Source organism: Rhinolophus sinicus, chromosome 2 (assembly GCF_057876585.1).
Source record: "Rhinolophus sinicus isolate RSI-liver-muscle chromosome 2, RSI-T2T, whole genome shotgun sequence".
In the NCBI taxonomy this organism is placed as follows: Eukaryota; Metazoa; Chordata; class Mammalia; order Chiroptera; family Rhinolophidae; genus Rhinolophus; species Rhinolophus sinicus.
In genome coordinates, this window is record NC_142502.1 from 190,206,081 (window position 1) to 190,223,373 (window position 17,293).

The 17,293-nt window shown below is 52.1% G+C and overlaps 1 protein-coding gene across 1 annotated transcript in view; it reads right to left on the reverse strand.

The window, feature by feature from the left end:
• The window catches only part of TPO (thyroid peroxidase), a 54,247-nt gene that overhangs the window by 28,198 nt on the left and 8,756 nt on the right, over positions 1-17,293 (reverse strand). The window contains exons 3-6 of the mRNA XM_019752038.3: positions 14,780-14,915; positions 9,566-9,660; positions 5,578-5,662; positions 601-770 (exon numbers count right to left, since the gene is read on the reverse strand). Coding sequence (XP_019607597.3) covers positions 601-770; positions 5,578-5,662; positions 9,566-9,660; positions 14,780-14,814 — 385 coding nt within the window. The 5' untranslated portion in view covers positions 14,815-14,915. The remainder of the gene's footprint in view (positions 1-600; positions 771-5,577; positions 5,663-9,565; positions 9,661-14,779; positions 14,916-17,293) is intronic.

Sequence of the window (17,293 nt, forward strand, 5' to 3'; positions counted from 1 at the left end):
GGTTCTAAGAGCTCTGTGTCCCAGTGGGTCAGTGCTCAGGGCGATTGTCTATCTCGTGTCACTTGTCACATGGCACCGCTGAGGCAGTGTGTCCAGCCGTGGCCTGATGCTTCAGAGGACAGCGGATACCCAGTACTTTCCCGCCCCTGCCAACAAAAGCTGCCTCCGTCAAGTTGGCTAACAGTGTTCATGTGTCTACCTACAAAACCCTTCTTTTTTCTTCATACTGATTTTTGGTTTTCTCCTTGTGAATATTTCTAAATTAGGCCCCATAAAACAGTCTCTCTCATTTTTTGCCAATTCTATCGCTCTTTATTCAACAAACTGATTCTCGAGCTAGTAGTTCTCCAGATTCAATTTGAATAGCAGAGAAACAGGTAATTCTCAGACTAACAAAAACAAAGGGTGTGAGTGTTTTACCAGCATTTTAAGAACTGTTGCTTTTGCCCTTTGAGTGAGAGGGAAAATCATACCTTCGTGGTGATAAGTAAAAAACAGCTGTCCACAAATGGCTGCCAGGCCCCCGGACAAGTCAGCTGGTCTACCTGTGGGGGCCGCCCCCACCCCAACCCCGTGGGACGGAGCACCAGCTGTGCTTACCTGTGAGAGGCTGTGGCTGTGTCAGGGGCAGCTGGACTCTTCTTTGCATCGCCTGCACTGAAGCTTCCATTATCTCTGCCGCTCGGGCAATAGCTCGGCTGGTTGGCTCAGGAAATTTGGAAAAAGACAGAAGCTGAGACGGAGAAATGAGTTCTCTTTTCTCGAGGTTTCTACGGCACGAGGAGGAGATATAAAATCAATTATTCTTCTATGACTGTTTTGGTAGCTAATTACTAATCAATTAAGCTAAACTTTCCTGAGTATCTGCTGCGTCCCAGACAAGCAAGAAGACGGCGCTTGTACCGGCCTTGTCCACAAGGGTCGTGGGACATAGTGAAGGGATAAAACATAGTACAGGTGACCCATCAATTGAATGATGAACAGAATGGCCAATGTTGGCCCTTTACAAATGTCCATATCTGGTCATTCAATTCGCATAACAACTGTGTAAGACGAACCTTCTCTTAAAAATCCAGTTAGAATTGGGTTTGGGCCAGTGACCTGGGGGCTCCGAGAGGTGCTGCCCTGTTGCGGCCACAGAGCTGACACGTGCAGAGACTCCTGTGTATGTGTGGCCACTCTTGAGAGGGTAACGTGGCTGGTGAGGTGCCGGACTGGATGCCCCCCACGTCTCCTCACGCTCTCACACACACGAGGAAGTATGAGTTTATGAGAAAGTTCTCCTTCCTCTTTCTCCCTACTATTCAAGTTTTTTAGAAAATAAGTAAAAATGAACTAGCAGGCAGTAAGAACAATGAGGATGTTTTCTGACTGGAGTAATAGAACTTTGGAAAAAAACAACTGCTGCCCTGTGATGCTTGGTACCTGGAGAGCGTCTGTAATTATTACTTAACGTCCAACCAAATAATGAGCTTGTGAGGATAAAACCTGCTTCTCAGTTTCGTGTTTGTTTTGTTTTATAAACATCGAACATGACACCATAATATTCATGTCAATTACATATTTTATATTACGGTGTTTCTCAATTATTGAATAGAGAATGATGACAAAATTTAATGCTTCACCACACACCCTGGGCGATATCACAGTTGCACCACAGCGACCTGGACGATGTCACAGCTGTACCTCAGCGACTGGGACTATGTCACGGCTGTACCTCAGTGAACTGGGTGATGTCGCAGCTGTACCTCAGAGACATGGGCGATGGCACAGCTGTACCTCAGCGATCTGGGCGATGTCACAGCTGTACCTCAGCGACTAGCAGTATGTCACAGCTGTACCTCAGAGACTGGGAGTATGTCACAGCTGTACCTCAGCGACTGGGACTATGTCACAGCTGTACCTCAGAGACGTGGGCGATATCACAGCTGCACCTCAGCGGCTAGGACTATGTCACAGCTGTACCTCAGCGACCTGGGCGATGTCGCAGCTGTACCTCAGCTACCTGGGCGACGTCGCAGCTGTACCTCAGCTACCTGGGCGACGTCGCAGCTGTACCTCAGCTACCTGGGCGACGTCGCAGCTGTACCTCAGCTATATGGGAGATGTCGCAGCTGTACCTCAGCTACCTGGGTGATGTCGCAGCTGTACCTCAGCTACCTGGGCGATGTCGCAGCTGTACCTCAGCGACCTGGGCGATGTCGCAGCTGTACCTCAGTGACCTGGGCGATGTCGCAGCTGTACCTCAGCAACCTGGGCGACGTCGCAGCTGTACCTCAGTGACCTGGGCGATGTCGCAGCTGTACCTCAGCTACCTGGGCGATGTCGCAGCTGTACCTCAGCGACCTGGGAGATGTCGCAGCTGTACCTCAGCTACCTGGGCGATGTCGCAGCTGTACCTCAGCTACCTGGGCGACGTTGCAGCTGTACCTCAGCGACCTGGGCGACGTCGCAGCTGTACCTCAGCTACCTGGGCGACGTCGCAGCTGTACCTCAGCTATATGGGAGATGTCGCAGCTATACCTCAGCTACCTGGGCGACGTCGCAGCTGTACCTCAGTGACCTGGGCGATGTCGCAGCTGTACCTCAGCGACCTGGGAGATGTCGCAGCTGTACCTCAGCTACCTGGGAGATGTCGTAGCTGTACCTCAGCGACCTGGGAGATGTCGTAGCTGTACCTCAGCGACCTGGGCGATGTCGCAGCTGTACCTCAGCGACCTGGGCGATGTCGCAGCTGTACCTCAGCGACTGGGAGTATGTCACAGCTGTACCTCAGCGACTGGGACTATGTCACAGCTGTACCTCAGAGACTGGGAGTATGTCACAGCTGTACCTCAGAGATGTGGGCGATGTCACAGCTGTACCTCAACGACCTGGGCAACGTCACAGCTGTACCTCAGCAACTGGGACTATGTCACAGCTGTACCTTAGAGACCTGGGCGATGTCACAGCTGTACCTCAGCGACCTGGGCGACGTCACAGCTGTACCTCAGCGACTGGGACTATGTCACAGCTGTACCTCAGAGACGTGGGCGATGTCATAGCTGCACCTCAGTGACTAGGACTATGTCACAGCTGTACCTCAGAGATCTGGGCGATGTCGCAGCTGTACCTCAGCGACCTGGGCGATGTCGCAGCTGTACCTCAGCTACCTGGGCGACGTCGCAGCTGTACCTCAGCTACATGGGAGACATCGCAGCTGTACCTCAGCTACCTGGGCGATGTCGCAGCTGTACCTCAGAGACGTGGGCGATGTCACAGCTGTACCTCAGCGACTGGGACTATGTCACAGCTGTACCTCAGCGACTGGGACTATGTCACAGCTGTACCTCAGCGACCTGGGCGATGTCGCAGCTGTACCTCAGCGACCTGGGAGATGTCGCAGCTGTACCTCAGCTACATGGGAGACGTCGCAGCTGTACCTCAGCGACCTGGGCGATGTCGCAGCTGTACCTCAGCGACCTGGGCGATGTGGCAGCTGTACCTCAGCGACCTGGGAGATGTCGCAGCTGTACCTCAGCGACCTGGGCGATGTCGCAGCTGTACCTCAGCTACCTGGGCGATGTCGCAGCTGTACCTCAGCGACCTGGGAGATGTCGCAGCTGTACCTCAGCTACATGGGAGACGTCGCAGCTGTACCTCAGCGATCTGGGCGATGTCGCAGCTGTACCTCAGTGACCTGGGCGATGTGGCAGCTGTACCTCAGCGACCTGGGAGATGTCGCAGCTGTACCCCAGCGACTGGGACTATGTCACAGCTGTACCTCAGAGACGTGGGCGATGTCATAGCTGCACCTCAGCGACTAGGACTATGTCACAGCTGTACCTCAGAGATCTGGGCGATGTCGCAGCTGTACCTCAGCTACCTGGGCGATGTCACAGCTGTACCTCAGCGACCTGGGAAATGTCGCAGCTGTACCTCAGCTACATGGGAGATGTCGCAGCTGTACCTCAGCTACATGGGAGACGTCGCAGCTGTACCTCAGCGACTGGGACTATGTCGCAGCTGTACCTCAGAGACGTGGGCGATGTCATAGCTGCACCTCAGCGACTAGGACTATGTCACAGCTGTACCTCAGAGATTTGGGCGACGTCACAGCTGTACCTCAGCGACCTGGGAGATGTCGCAGCTGTACCTCAGCGACCTGGGCGATGTCGCAGCTGTACCTCAGCGACCTGGGCGATGTCGCAGCTGTACCTCAGCGACCTGGGCGATGTCGCAGCTGTACCTCAGCGACCTGGGCGATGTCGCAGCTGTACCTCAGAGACGTGGGCGATGTCACAGCTGTACCTCAGCGACTGGGACTATGCCACAGCTGTACCTCAGCGACCTGGGCGATGTCGCAGCTGTACCTCAGCTACTTGGGAGACGTCGCAGCTGTACCTCAGAGACCTGGGCGATGTCGCAGATGTACCTCAGAGATGTGGGCGATGTCACAGCTGTACCTCAGCGACTGGGACTATGTCACAGCTGTACCTCAGAGACGTGGGTGCTGTCACAGCTGTACCTCAGCGACTGGGACGATGTCACAGCTGTACCTCAGCGACCTGGGCGATGTCGCAGCTGTACCTCAGCTACTTGGGCGATGTCGCAGCTGTACCTCAGAGACCTGGGCGATGTCGCAGCTGTACCTCAGCTACTTGGGCGATGTCGCAGCTGTACCTCAGAGACGTGGGCGATGTCGCAGCTGTACCTCAGCGACTGGGACTATGTCACAGCTGTACCTCAGAGACGTGGGTGCTGTCACAGCTGTACCTCAGCGACTGGGACGATGTCACAGCTGTACCTCAGCGACCTGGGCGATGTCGCAGCTGTACCTCAGCTACTTGGGCGATGTCGCAGCTGTACCTCAGAGACCTGGGCGATGTCGCAGATGTACCTCAGAGATGTGGGCGATGTCACAGCTGTACCTCAGCGACTGGGACTATGTCACAGCTGTACCTCAGAGACGTGGGCGCTGTCACAGCTGTACCTCAGCGACTGGGACTATGTCACAGCTGTACCTCAGCAACCTGGGCGATGTCGCAGCTGTACCTCAGTGACCTGGGCGATGTCACAGGTGTACCTCAGCGACCTGGGTGATGTCATAGCTGTACCTCAGCGACTGGGACTATGTCACAGCTGTACACACACCCTTGGCAATGTCACGGCTCCACCACACTCCCTGGGTGATGTCACAACTGCACCTCAGGGACCTGCACTGCCCTCTACTCCTTAGTCTGTGCCAGTTCTGCAGGAAGCAGCCTACTTACCTGTCTGGACTTCAGTCTCTCTCATCTTTTTCCTGGTAAAGCCAAACATGGGCGGGTCACTGTGCTCTCCTCTGTGTTTTGCTAATGAAAGACTGAGACTGAGACTGATACTGGCTCTTCCAGTGGCATGCACATGACCTTGAAAAAGTCAAGTAACCCATGTGAGCTTCAGCTCCTAATTTGTAAAATGGAGATGCTGAGACCAATTTCAGAGGTGACTGTGAAAGGCAGACTAGGTGAGCACAGGAAGACTCACGCAGGACTTGGCACACCCTGGGTGACGTCACGCCAGTCCCCTCCCTCTGTGCCCTCTAGGACACGGCACCTTTTCATTGTGCTGTAGATGGCGTCATCCACCAGTAGCTTGCTCTCCTCTAAAATGCTGAGCACATGAGAGTTGTCAGACTTTCCTGTGGAGGAAGCATGACACACATCAGCACAAACCAGATGTCCAGCAATTCTGTCACCTTAGCTCTCTCCAGGGTTCCAGCTTAGCGTATGACAACCACACGGCTGCTGGGCAGTTCTGCTGGGCTGCTGGGCAGTGAGCCGGATGCCCCATCGCAAAGCAGTGCTAACCCCCGGGGTAGAGCTGCGTGTGGGATGGGGCGAGGACCCGCCTGTTCTCACCTCACGCAAGTTCAGCTTGGCTTCTTTCCCTCTCGCTGCCCACACCACCTCTAGTGACTCCAAACAGTGTTTTTCTGACACATGGTCTCATGTTTGTCTCCCCAAATCCATGTGTTGGAACTTTATTGCTCTATTTGATGGTGCCAGGAGATGGGGATGTTGGCAGGTGATGGGCCACGAGGGTGGCCCTTGAGATGGAACTGGTGCCCTTGTCAGAGAGACCCTGGGACCCTCACCCTCTCTGACATCTGTGCACCGGGAAGGGGCTTCCCTGGACTCCGACCCTGCAGGCACCTGACCTTAGACATTCAGCCTCAGACTGTGAGGAACGGACATCTGCTGCTTACGAGCCCCATGTGTGCTGTTCTGTGAGAGCGGCCCGGATGGGCTCGGCATGCGAGATCCCTTTTCTGGTGACAGGGCGAGGTCCACACGAATAACACAAGTAGGCAAGGCTTCCGTCCCCACAGGTAACTCCCGTCACTAAACTATCTTCTGTATAATCACTATCTTAGCAAGAGAAACTCACTTATTCCTAAAAGGAAGTAGAATATCAGAATGTCCTCCAACATTACACATCTGCTACAACTGTTTTTAAACGTACGTTTCAATATCTTTAGAATTAAGTGGGCATAACGGATTCCAGAAAGTACTTTATGTTGCTGAGGAATTCAGCAGGGTTCAGTGACTACTATATTGGCCTCTGTCCTAAAACTTAACTGATTATCTTCTTTTGAGAAGAAATTACGTGACTTAAAACTGCTAGAAAAGTGTGAGGGACTTCAGACCGCAAGTTCCCAGAAGACGTGACTGTATCAGACCCCTGATGTCCCTGGGCCCCCAGCCCAGGATGTAGACCCCATTGAAGGCCCCTCAAAGGGTGTCCAGCCACCAGCCTCAGTTGCCGCCCCCTCCTCCCTCAGCCAAACCAGAAGTACCCCCCACGATTCCTTCATCTGTCCCTACTTACTTCTGCCCCACCCCCTCTACCCTGGGACATCAGTGTCTCAGTGTCTATAGAAAGTACCCGGAGTGTGGGACCCCTTCCTGCAGGATACCGAGCTCTTCCTTTTCCAAAACCAGGTGCCACACGGGCTCCCCGCCCCTGTTCGCCCTGAGGACCCGGTTTGGTCCCTCCTCTAACAATTCCTGTTTGTGGACGTCCAGTAAACCGGCGTGAAGTTGCCGACTTTCCTGGTCACAGAAAGGCTGGCGCCCACTCTTCTAATCTGAGGTCCGCTTCCCGCTTCGTTTGCATTTATTTTCTCTCAGCAGCTACAACTTGTGGGAACATTTGCTATACAGATAATTGCACATAAATCTTGACTCTGCACAAGCACCAGAAATGCACCCTTATCTGTGTGGTGACGAACACATGTGGTTTCCATGACAAAATGTTCAGGGTTTGGAGAAGGGACTTAACATCAATTTTTCTTAGGCCCACAACGGTCCTGCATACATTTTTGAGCAGAAATGGAATCTTTTTCCACTGTCAAATTACTTTTGGTGCAGAACTGCCAGGTGCGAAGTTTATTTCTCTTGGAGCTGGGCCCCTCCCTACTCTGGGCCTGTACTGACCCCGCCCTCGTGCTGCACACAAGCCCTGCTGTGCAGGGCTCACCTGTCACAAACGTTCCTATAACCCACAAACTACTCACAGGGCCAATACGTGTGTGCAGGACTCACCCTGTCCTCTAGGGGTTCATCAGCCAGAGTCAAACAGGGTGTGTGCTGAGCTGTGTGAAGACCGGGACATGAGAGCAAGTCTGACCACAGCTGAGACCCTGGGGCTTGTGTCTTTGGAGCTGTGACATGGGTGACTGACCACAGGGGACGAATAGTACTGAGGAGTGTTGTCACCTGCAGATGGCCATCTCTGGTCCAGCAGCGACCCTGTCCTCCTGCCAGTGCGCCGGCTGCTCTGGGAGCAGGCTCTCAGCACACCAAGGGTGTGAGGCTCTGCTTCGTGACAGTCTGAGAGCGCAAGCCGTACAAACCCGCTCACAAAGTCAGGTGTGCCATCGTCTCAACTGGCTGTGGTGAAACGTGACTGACAAAAGTTATGTTTCAAAGCAAGTTCAGCCCTGAGTAATTATTTTGTTTCAAAGCTATTGTTGGCTTGTTGGCAAGTGGAAAAAAAAATCTCTTATATTAAAGATTCCAAAGTTGAAAGGTAAATAATGTTTCTAAATAATTTAAAAGTAAACAAGTAATAAGCCAGCTTCAAAATATCCTAATCAACAATAAAATGGTCTCTGAAATGCAGCATTTTTACTGGAGACTGTATTGTGCATTATTTATATATTTACTGAACGTTTAGGCAAAAAAAAAGCATACGTCTCCAAGATGGGGAAATAATAAAAAATTGCTTTAGCACAGCTGTAAGTACCGCATTTCCAGATTTTTTTAAAAACTAATTTCTAAAACTAAACAATCCACAGCTACTTTGATCTCTGTTGAATAGCTGTCATGCAGGACCATTGCGTCCTTATGAGCTTGGTGACTTCTGACTTTTGTTACTGTGGGTTAGAAAACTGGGAGCTTAATAAATAACAATGTAAGGACAAGTTAACCAATTCACAAAGCATTTGCTGAGCAGCTATCATGCCCAGGAATCATTGTGGGCGAGATGAAAACAACGCTTTCCTGAGATTTTTTGAAACATGTATCTGTTTTCATTTCCTGGTCCTGGCCAGTGTGAAGCGCTGCGCTCAGAGCTCTGAGGGTCTCACTAGGGGCGCCGCGCAATAACTGCCGCGCAATAACTGCTGTGACGGACAGCTTTCCAGAGTCCGGAGAAAGAAGGGAGGGGACCACCTGCCCATCAGTAACTGGCAGCACCCCAGCTGACGGCTTCCCTCGCCTCAGCCTGCCTCCTACCTTCTGGCTGTCTGGGACGGTGTGCTGCTTTCTTAAGGCACATTCGAGTCTGTGAAGGTCTCCGGACATTGGCGCACCTTATACTAAGATCACGGGCCCCAGTATTCAGCAAAATTGGGAAAATTGGCTCCCAGCAGGGTGCAGAGCGTGGCGTGGACATGGGCGGCAAGGACTCAGAGCACCAGTCAATGTTGGGGGGGTGGGCGGGGAGGCCTGTGACTCTTGGGGATGGGCCAGCAGGCAGTGTGGGCGTGGCCATGAGTGACACAGCTGCCCAGGGAGGCGCGAATGTCCCAGATGTTGGCAGCAGCTGTGCCACCAACCACCCCAACATTGCCCAGTACTGTCCCCTCTTGGGGGTTGGGAATTCTTTCTTTTCTTTTTATTTTTCAACAAAACAAAAGTAGAGTTTAGATGTGATTATTCTAACCACTGCATCTCCATAGCTTTGAAAATCAAATGTGGCACTGTAACTCCCTCGGTCCAGAAAACACATCACAAGTCATTTAATGAAAAAGGATTTTGTAGCAAAACAATGACTCCCACAGCAACATTTTTTCAAATATACGAGCAGCTGAGAATGAAAATTTTCTACTGTGCCATCATAGGAAAACCACATGTTTTTTTAGAAAGAGGCGTGTTTGAATCCTCTTAAACCCAAGAAGGACTACCCTTCCTGTGGACAGCCCAGCGGAACCAGCGGGGTCGTTACCCACCCTGACAACTGCCAGCATGTTTCTGTTTTGAGAACCGTGAACAACAATTTTAGAAGGTGGAAAGACCACATTTGACTTGTTGCTTACCCCAAAGGAGCTCCATGCCTCTCAAGAAGAAAGGGAGGAAAGCCTGGCTGCAGGCCACCACCAGTGTGATGCCCAGGACGGCCAGCACTCTCATCCTAAAGTCGGGACAAAGAGAGACACAATCAGGTGAGGTCAGCAGATGGCGTTTTGGCCGCTTGTAGTTAGAATCCTACCAGCTGCCCGTTGCTCGTCTCTAAGACCACGACCGAGGGTCAGAAGCTTGTGTTTTGGGCTCTGGAAAATTCTGAGTTGCTTCCCCACCAAGGAGATGGCTCACTCTGTCCGTAGCGCTGGGCACCTTCCACGTCCCAGTTACTCGAAAACAAATCTGACAAGTGTGGCAGCTACAGTCACCAGAATGGCTCAGTCACACCTGTTTTATTTCACAGTGACATCCAGTGACGTAAGATTATGGGGTATAAGTACTGGGAATAAAATACATCTATTTCCCATCATACATCCATGTAGAAAAATGAATAATATTAGTGCTTTAGTGGTCACCAAAGTGGCAAATAAACTCCCTAAGTGCACCTGACCTTCTAAAGCATTCTTTTCCCTGCTTATAAAACAATCTCAGAATTCCAGCTGTTTAGACAGAGCAGAAGATTGAAAAATCAATCATTTCTACCTCCCGAATTTCTGTTTCCCTAACCTGGGGCTTCCCTCAGTGCATAGGCATGACTGATGACAGTTAAGTGACCAGACCTCTGAGCAGGTCATGGAAAACCTAACAGGTGTCAGTCAATCAGCTGTGCCCAGAGACACAGCCACACGGCCCCAACAACCACCTCCCCAGGACAAGGTGACAAGTTTGCGGGATGAATTTTGCAAGGAAATGGAGAAATCGAGCTTTACAACCTGCCCCTTTGTGTCTTCTGGAGCGGAGCTGAACAAGCAGGGCTGCGAGCTTCCCGGGGGCCGGTCTCTTCTGGGAGGACCCTGGTGTGACGGCCCGGCTGCCTTCCTATAAAGGGCTGCACGCTCTGACACCCGCTGGAGTGGCCCAGCCGCTGGCTCCCTTCCCGTGGCCACCAGACCCTGTGTGGTGTTTGTTCCAGGCAATTGAGGGGTTGTGTCATTTAGGCCCCCGAGAGGTTGCTGGCCATGCATTAAACGGACAGGACAGGAAAATGTACGTGTTGAGAAAGAAGGCGCCGACTGAAATCGGCCCCTCTGCCACCTGCATCTCCTGTCTCTGACTTTCCTGAGTTAAAACCTTCCTGGGGACAATGCAGACGTTCCCCTTCAGAGCTTAGCCAGCTGAACGGCGGCTGCAGGTGTGACACTGATGCTGGTGGCTTCGGGTCTGTCCCAGCGTCCCCACACCCTCAGTCTCGCGTGCTGGCAGGTGAATGGAGCACTCCGCGCTTTGGTGGGAACCGCGAGAGTCCGACTCTGGTTCCCACCTCAGTCTGAGGCTTCTTGCTCATGAACACCATTTCTTTCTCCTTGTTTCCTCTCTTCCTTAGGACTCACCTCCACACGACTGGTGCTTCCTCCAAGGAAGATGACATAACGTCCTACGGCGCTGCACCAGCGCCTCTGGATGTCAGCCTGCCATTGAGCAGACAACCGGAAGCGCGAGGATGTCCTCATTCACCTCAGAGCCGTCTCTGTGCAGGTGGCAGTAACCTTGGCCAGGAGGACACGGAGAGAAACGGCCCCTGGCCAGCACAGTGGGATTCCACTCAATACAAAGTGAAAGGTCAGCCAGAATCAAACCTACTTGGTTTTTCCTGCAGTGGGACCTTAGTGGATCAGTTCTGGCCATCACTCTATGTAGTGCAAAGGGAGGCCACTGAGTGGGTCCAAAAGTAACCGTTCCGGAATAATCTGAGGCTCTGTGGTTAGAGGGACATCAGGCAGGGGGTCCTTCCACGCCTGCCACCTCCCTGAGGCCCCTTCGTAGGACCGGGGGAGGACATGGTGACAGACCACACCTGGATGGCTTTCAAAGAGTGGCAGAATTTTCATTAGAAAATGACAATACTGACATTTGGAAAGAGGAGTGGGCTGCGTGGCCCACGGGCAGGAGTTGTTGTAGCTGCAGACATGGGAGGGGGGAGGGGGCTGAGTTCTGGGCTTTGGGGTGTGTCCCAGCCCCTCAGGGGGGCCACCCCGCGAGGGACAGTGTCCCCAGGTCCCCAGCCAGGAAAGGGAGGGTCCTGGAGGTCTAGGTACAAGGCTTCGAGTTTGAGGAGGGGACCCGGGAACCAGGCGTTTCTTTCCAAGTTAGGTTAGAATGCTGAAAACGTTACCCAAAGCCTTTCTTATCAAAAATAAATTGAAGGGTCTCAATCTCTGAAGCTGCAATTCCATAATGACGCAGCTGGAAGTGGAGATAAGATGTGTCCATAAAGCATCACAGTACAAGGTGGTGAGTGATAAATGCACAGGAAAAAGGCAACAACAACGCGCAGCTGCGAGGCGCCCGTGGGCCTCTGAGCCGATGGCGGCGGCGCCCGACAGCCAGGTGGTGCAGGACGACAGAGTCACCGCACGAGGCTGACGTCACAGGCACCCTGTCGATAAGGACGTCGCCCGACCTGGCTCGAGACAGAGGGCAGGACTCTGCAGCACAGGGAGAGCTGTTTAGGTGACCACCGTGTCACGGCCAGTTTGCAGAGACGGCTGGACGGCTCAGGGGGTGTGGGTGGTGCGTGAAGCCCACGAGCCCTGGGCCTTTTGCTCTCAGCCCCCAGGAAGAACAGCCTGGCCCCAACAGAGCCAGGCACTGTCGTGCTCAGATGGGCTCTGGCCTTGGAGAAAGTAAAGGAGAGAGAGCTTTGGGGACGAAAGTGACACTGTGCTATGGGACATCAGGTGACAGCACAGTGGGACAGGAAGGAGGGACATAAACTCACAAGAGGACCATGCAGGAGGACTGAGGTGGACCCTGGGGCTGGAAGGACAGACCTGGGAACGGACAGGAGGTGACCTGGGTGGGGCTGCGGGACAATCAGATAAACTGGGAGAGGAAACCTCCGAATTGTGAATTGGTGGTTATTTTTCCTCTTCCTTTCCTCTCCTGCTGCATTAACTAATGCCATCATCACTTGTGCTACTGCCCAGGAGGCCAGTAGCCCTTTGTCACCTCGTCACCTCGGCAGAGGCTCCAATGGCCGGGCTGGCTCTGCCCCTCCAGCCACCACTTCTCACTGAGGTTCAAGAGTCTGAGTGGAGACAACGTGGCCCTGAGCCCAGAGGGACGAACTCTTGTCCTAGGTTGGTGTCTCTCTTCTCAGCACCTCCAAGGTCGCTGCGACTGTCTGAGTGCAGACGGTTCTGTGTATGCAGCGGGAGGCCGGGGTCTTGGCTGCCTTGGTCTGCAAGCTTCTGTGTGTCTCCTGCTGTGAGCATCACACTGTATCAGAAGTGGGGCTAGTATTCAGGGCTACACAACTTTCCTGCACCCTGGGCCCCAAGCACAGCCTGACAGCAGCTGGTGTCCAGCTGAAGACACATGTGTGTCCAACATACCAGGAAGGCTGGCTGTGCTGACACCCCAGCAGGGCCCAGGTGTCTGTCCCCAGGGGCCCCTAACTGAGGTTGTGCATTCACTCGGCTGGGTGACGTCCAGGCTGAGGGTGGGATGCCCCCGGGAGACAGGACGAGAAGCAGGGCTTGTCCTGGGGACTCAGTCTCAGCCAGGGCCACACCCGCCAAAGAGCCATGGTCTCCACAGGCCACAGCTCTGAGCCACTGACTGCTCACCCGTCGACCCGCTCAATTGGCTGCCAGGGGTTAGTGACTCAGCTCACGTCAGTCTGCTCTGCACACAGGGACACAGGCCCTTGTGGTTAAGTGGCAGAAGGATGTGTGTGACCTTGGCGTCAGCTGACTGCAGGAGTTTGTGTGGATGCTCCATGGCGTGTGACGGTCCTCGTTCCACTGAGTCTTCTAGTACTTTCCAGTTCATGAGTCATCACGTCACACTCTCTTAAGAGGATCCAGGACGTTGCCAGGTGGAGCCAAACACCTCCCAACAACACAGGCTCCCAGGCCTCGACTTTCTCATCCGAACTGTGCCCTTCAGCCCGACCCTGAAGGTCGGGGTCTCAGAGAAACATGACCTCCTCCTCCTCAGCGAGCTCAGCTCGTGGGAGGGATGGCAGAAACATGGATGGCTGGGAGGAGGGCACTGTGCTCTTCTGGTCACTGAATGTCCCGGTGACCAGGTTGTACATTGTGTGTTGAGAATGCTGACATTGGATGACTTAGGAACAGAAAACCATGTGAATTTCCTGAAATGCCCACATTACTTAGCTAACTGCTCAAAGACAATCTGGGAAAGGGAATTGTTTGGAAGACTTTTAAAAAATAAATGTTCCACTTTAAAAAAGAAATAAAGAAAACATTTGGGCTGCTGTTAAGGTCCCAAGCACATACAGGAATCTAGTGGCTTGGCCAGTCTGTAAAGATGTCAAGAGCTGTGCTTTGCACAGCACTTGGCCCCCTTCTGCTCATCTCTGAAAGCCCCGGAATGGGAACCGCTTGTCAACACTCAAAACATTCTCTAACTTACACAGAGAGACCGCTGCCCCCTTTCCCGCAAGGCAGAGCCCAGGGGTCTGGGGACTCCGGGAGGGCTGTTAGAACTTGGAAAGGCACTTTATTCACACACACGTCCTCCTGAGAGAATTCTGAAAGTGAGGGCACACATTCCACTCGCGACAAAGCGTGGCTTGCTGATATTGACATGAGCAGAGATTTGAGCAAGTGACGTGTCCAGTAAGACGTGTGTCCTGGGGTTTGGGAAGCTGTGCACACACATCTCCTGCTAACAACTACATCAACCCCCATCCCTCTGTGACCTCAGCTTTCCTCCACGGCCCACTACATCCCCCGCTGGCTACACCTGCAGCCAAGTTACATTTCCAAGGTCACACAGGCCACGCATATGTGAGGGGCGGGGAGTGGTGACAACTGAACGCAGCCCAGTGTGCCTTCCGGTCCAGGACCTCCCAGCACACGACCGGGTCAAACTGATCACTTCCTTTGAAACTGTCCTGCCCAGAACAGTGGGCGGGAGTGACACAGCCTCACCTCATCCAGGGCTCTCGGGCCCTTGGCAGCTTCACCCTCCCCCTTGTCAATCACAGGAAGGCACCTCCTGTTTCTGTTTCTGAGAAGGAAATGACTGGGGTCCTGACCTGAGCTCGCTAGGAGGTGGTGGGCAACATGTGGCCCTTTGCTTCACGGCGGCGCTCTCACCTTAAATGAGTTAACAGACAGACTGCGTTCCGCATGGCAGTGCTGTGATAAGCAGGAGCAGGTCAGAGGTCACGTCACTGTCACTCTCGGGGACTGACATGGGTGCAAGAACCATGCGATTCAAGCCAAATTCTGTCTGAAAGCAGAGAGAAGATGAGTAGATGTCAGGTGTGGCCCACTCGCTTCACTGCCTTAAAATAGTCACAGAAAGACAGAAAATATAATTCACCTTCCCTGGAAAAAGAAAAGAAAAAGATTGGAGGTTCTGAAGAAATGTCATGTTGCTAAGCTCAGCATTTCATAGAGGTTCAGAATTACTAGTTTATGTAAAAGGCTCTGGATCCCATAGTGGTAGAAAGCAGAGCTTCTCACCCCAAGGGCACTTCTCTGATATGCCTGGGGAAGTCAGCAAACGCACCTGAACAATTTCTAGAGGAAAATGTGAATATCACACACAATAATTCCTGATTTACAAACACAGAGTTTTCTCAGGAAAAGTGATGAGGTGTTTCTTCCTGTGAACTCAAGGCATCGCTTACATGAGGGCAAAACAGTCAAGTCACTCAATTTAGGGAAACAACAAAACAAAACCAAAATTGTATATTCAGTGTCGTTTTGACCACATTTCAGCGTGAGAGAATATATGTTCTCTTCCTAGATAGCTTGGGGGTTCTTTTGTAATGACAGTAAAAAATATACACAGAACTAAAAAACCCCAAAGGCCTAATTTAAAGTACAATCCAGTTGAAGTTGTTTGTTATATTGAGTCACTAGGATAAATGACACGTATTCACTGTTGGATTTAACAGATGGTTGTTGGGTGCCTCTTTGGGGCTAAGCTCTGTGCTGGACAGACAGGAACATGAGTAGAGGTACCCCTAGCTTATGAGAGGGACAGGGTCGCTAGGACGACAACTGAACACTTCTGTGGCATGTGACACATCCCCTATTAGAATCCTGGGTGTGAGCCTTGGGAACACAGAACAGGGTGCCTGACTGCCTGACATGGTAAGGAAATCTTTCACAGGGAGATAAAGGGTAAGAAGAGAGGAGAGAGGAGAGACTTCTGGTTAAAGAGGACAGCAGGGAGGTGCCATGATATGTTGATTTTGTTTCTTGTTTTGTCCATAGTGCTGAGAAAAGTATGGCATATGTTGGCAATCAAAAATGTTTGTGGGTGGGTGCACGGATGGATAATGGATGGATGGATGATGGATGGATGGATGGATGGATGGATGGATGGATGGATGATGGATGGAAGACCGATGGATGGATGGATGGATGGATGGATGGATGGATGGATGATGGATGGAAGACCGATGGATGGATGGATGGATGGATGGATGGATGGATGGATGGATGATGGATGGATGAATGGATGGATGGATGGAGATGGATGGATGGATGACAGATGGAAGACCGATGGATGGATGGATGGATGGATGGATGGATGGATGATGGATGGATGGATGATGGATGGAAGACCGATGGATGGATGGATGGATGGATGATGGATGGAAGACCGATGGATGGATGGATGGATGGATGGATGGATGGATGGATGGATGATGGATGGATGAATGGATGGATGGATGATGGATGGATGGATGGATGGATGGATGGATGATGGATGGATGGATGGATGGATGATGGATGGATGGATGGATGATGGATGGATGAATGGATGGATGGATGATGGATGGATGGATGGATGGATGGATGGATGATGGATGGATGGATGGATGATGGATGGATGGATGGATGATGGATGGATGAATGGATGGATGGATGATGGATGAATGGATGGATGGATGATGGATGGATGGATGGATGATGGATGGATGGATGATGGATGGATGGATGATGGATGGATGGATGGATGATGGATGGATGGATGATGGATGGATGATGGATGGATGGATGGATGATAGATGGATGGATGGATGGATGGATGATGGATGGAAGACCGATGGATGGATGGATGGATGGATGGATGGATGGATGGATGATGGATGGAAGACCGATGGATGGATGGATGGATGGATGGATGGATGGATGGATGGAGATGGATGGATGGATGACAGATGGAAGACCGATGGATGGATGGATGGATGGATGGATGGATGGATGGATGATGGATGGATGGATGGAGATGTATAGATGGATGGATGGGAGGATGGACGGATGATGGATGGATGGATGATGGATGGATGGATGACAGATGGAAGACCGATGGATGGATGGATGGATGGATGGATGGATGGATGGATGGATGATGGATGGATGGATGGAGATGTATAGATGGATGGATGGGAGGATGGACGGATGATGGATGGATGGATGATGGATGGATGGATGACAGATGGAAGACCGATGGATGGATGGATGGATGGATGGATGGATGGATGGATGGGAGGATGGACGGATGGATGGATGATGGATGGATGAATGGATGGATGGATGATGGATGGATGGATGGATGGATGGATGGATGATGGATGGATGGATGGATGG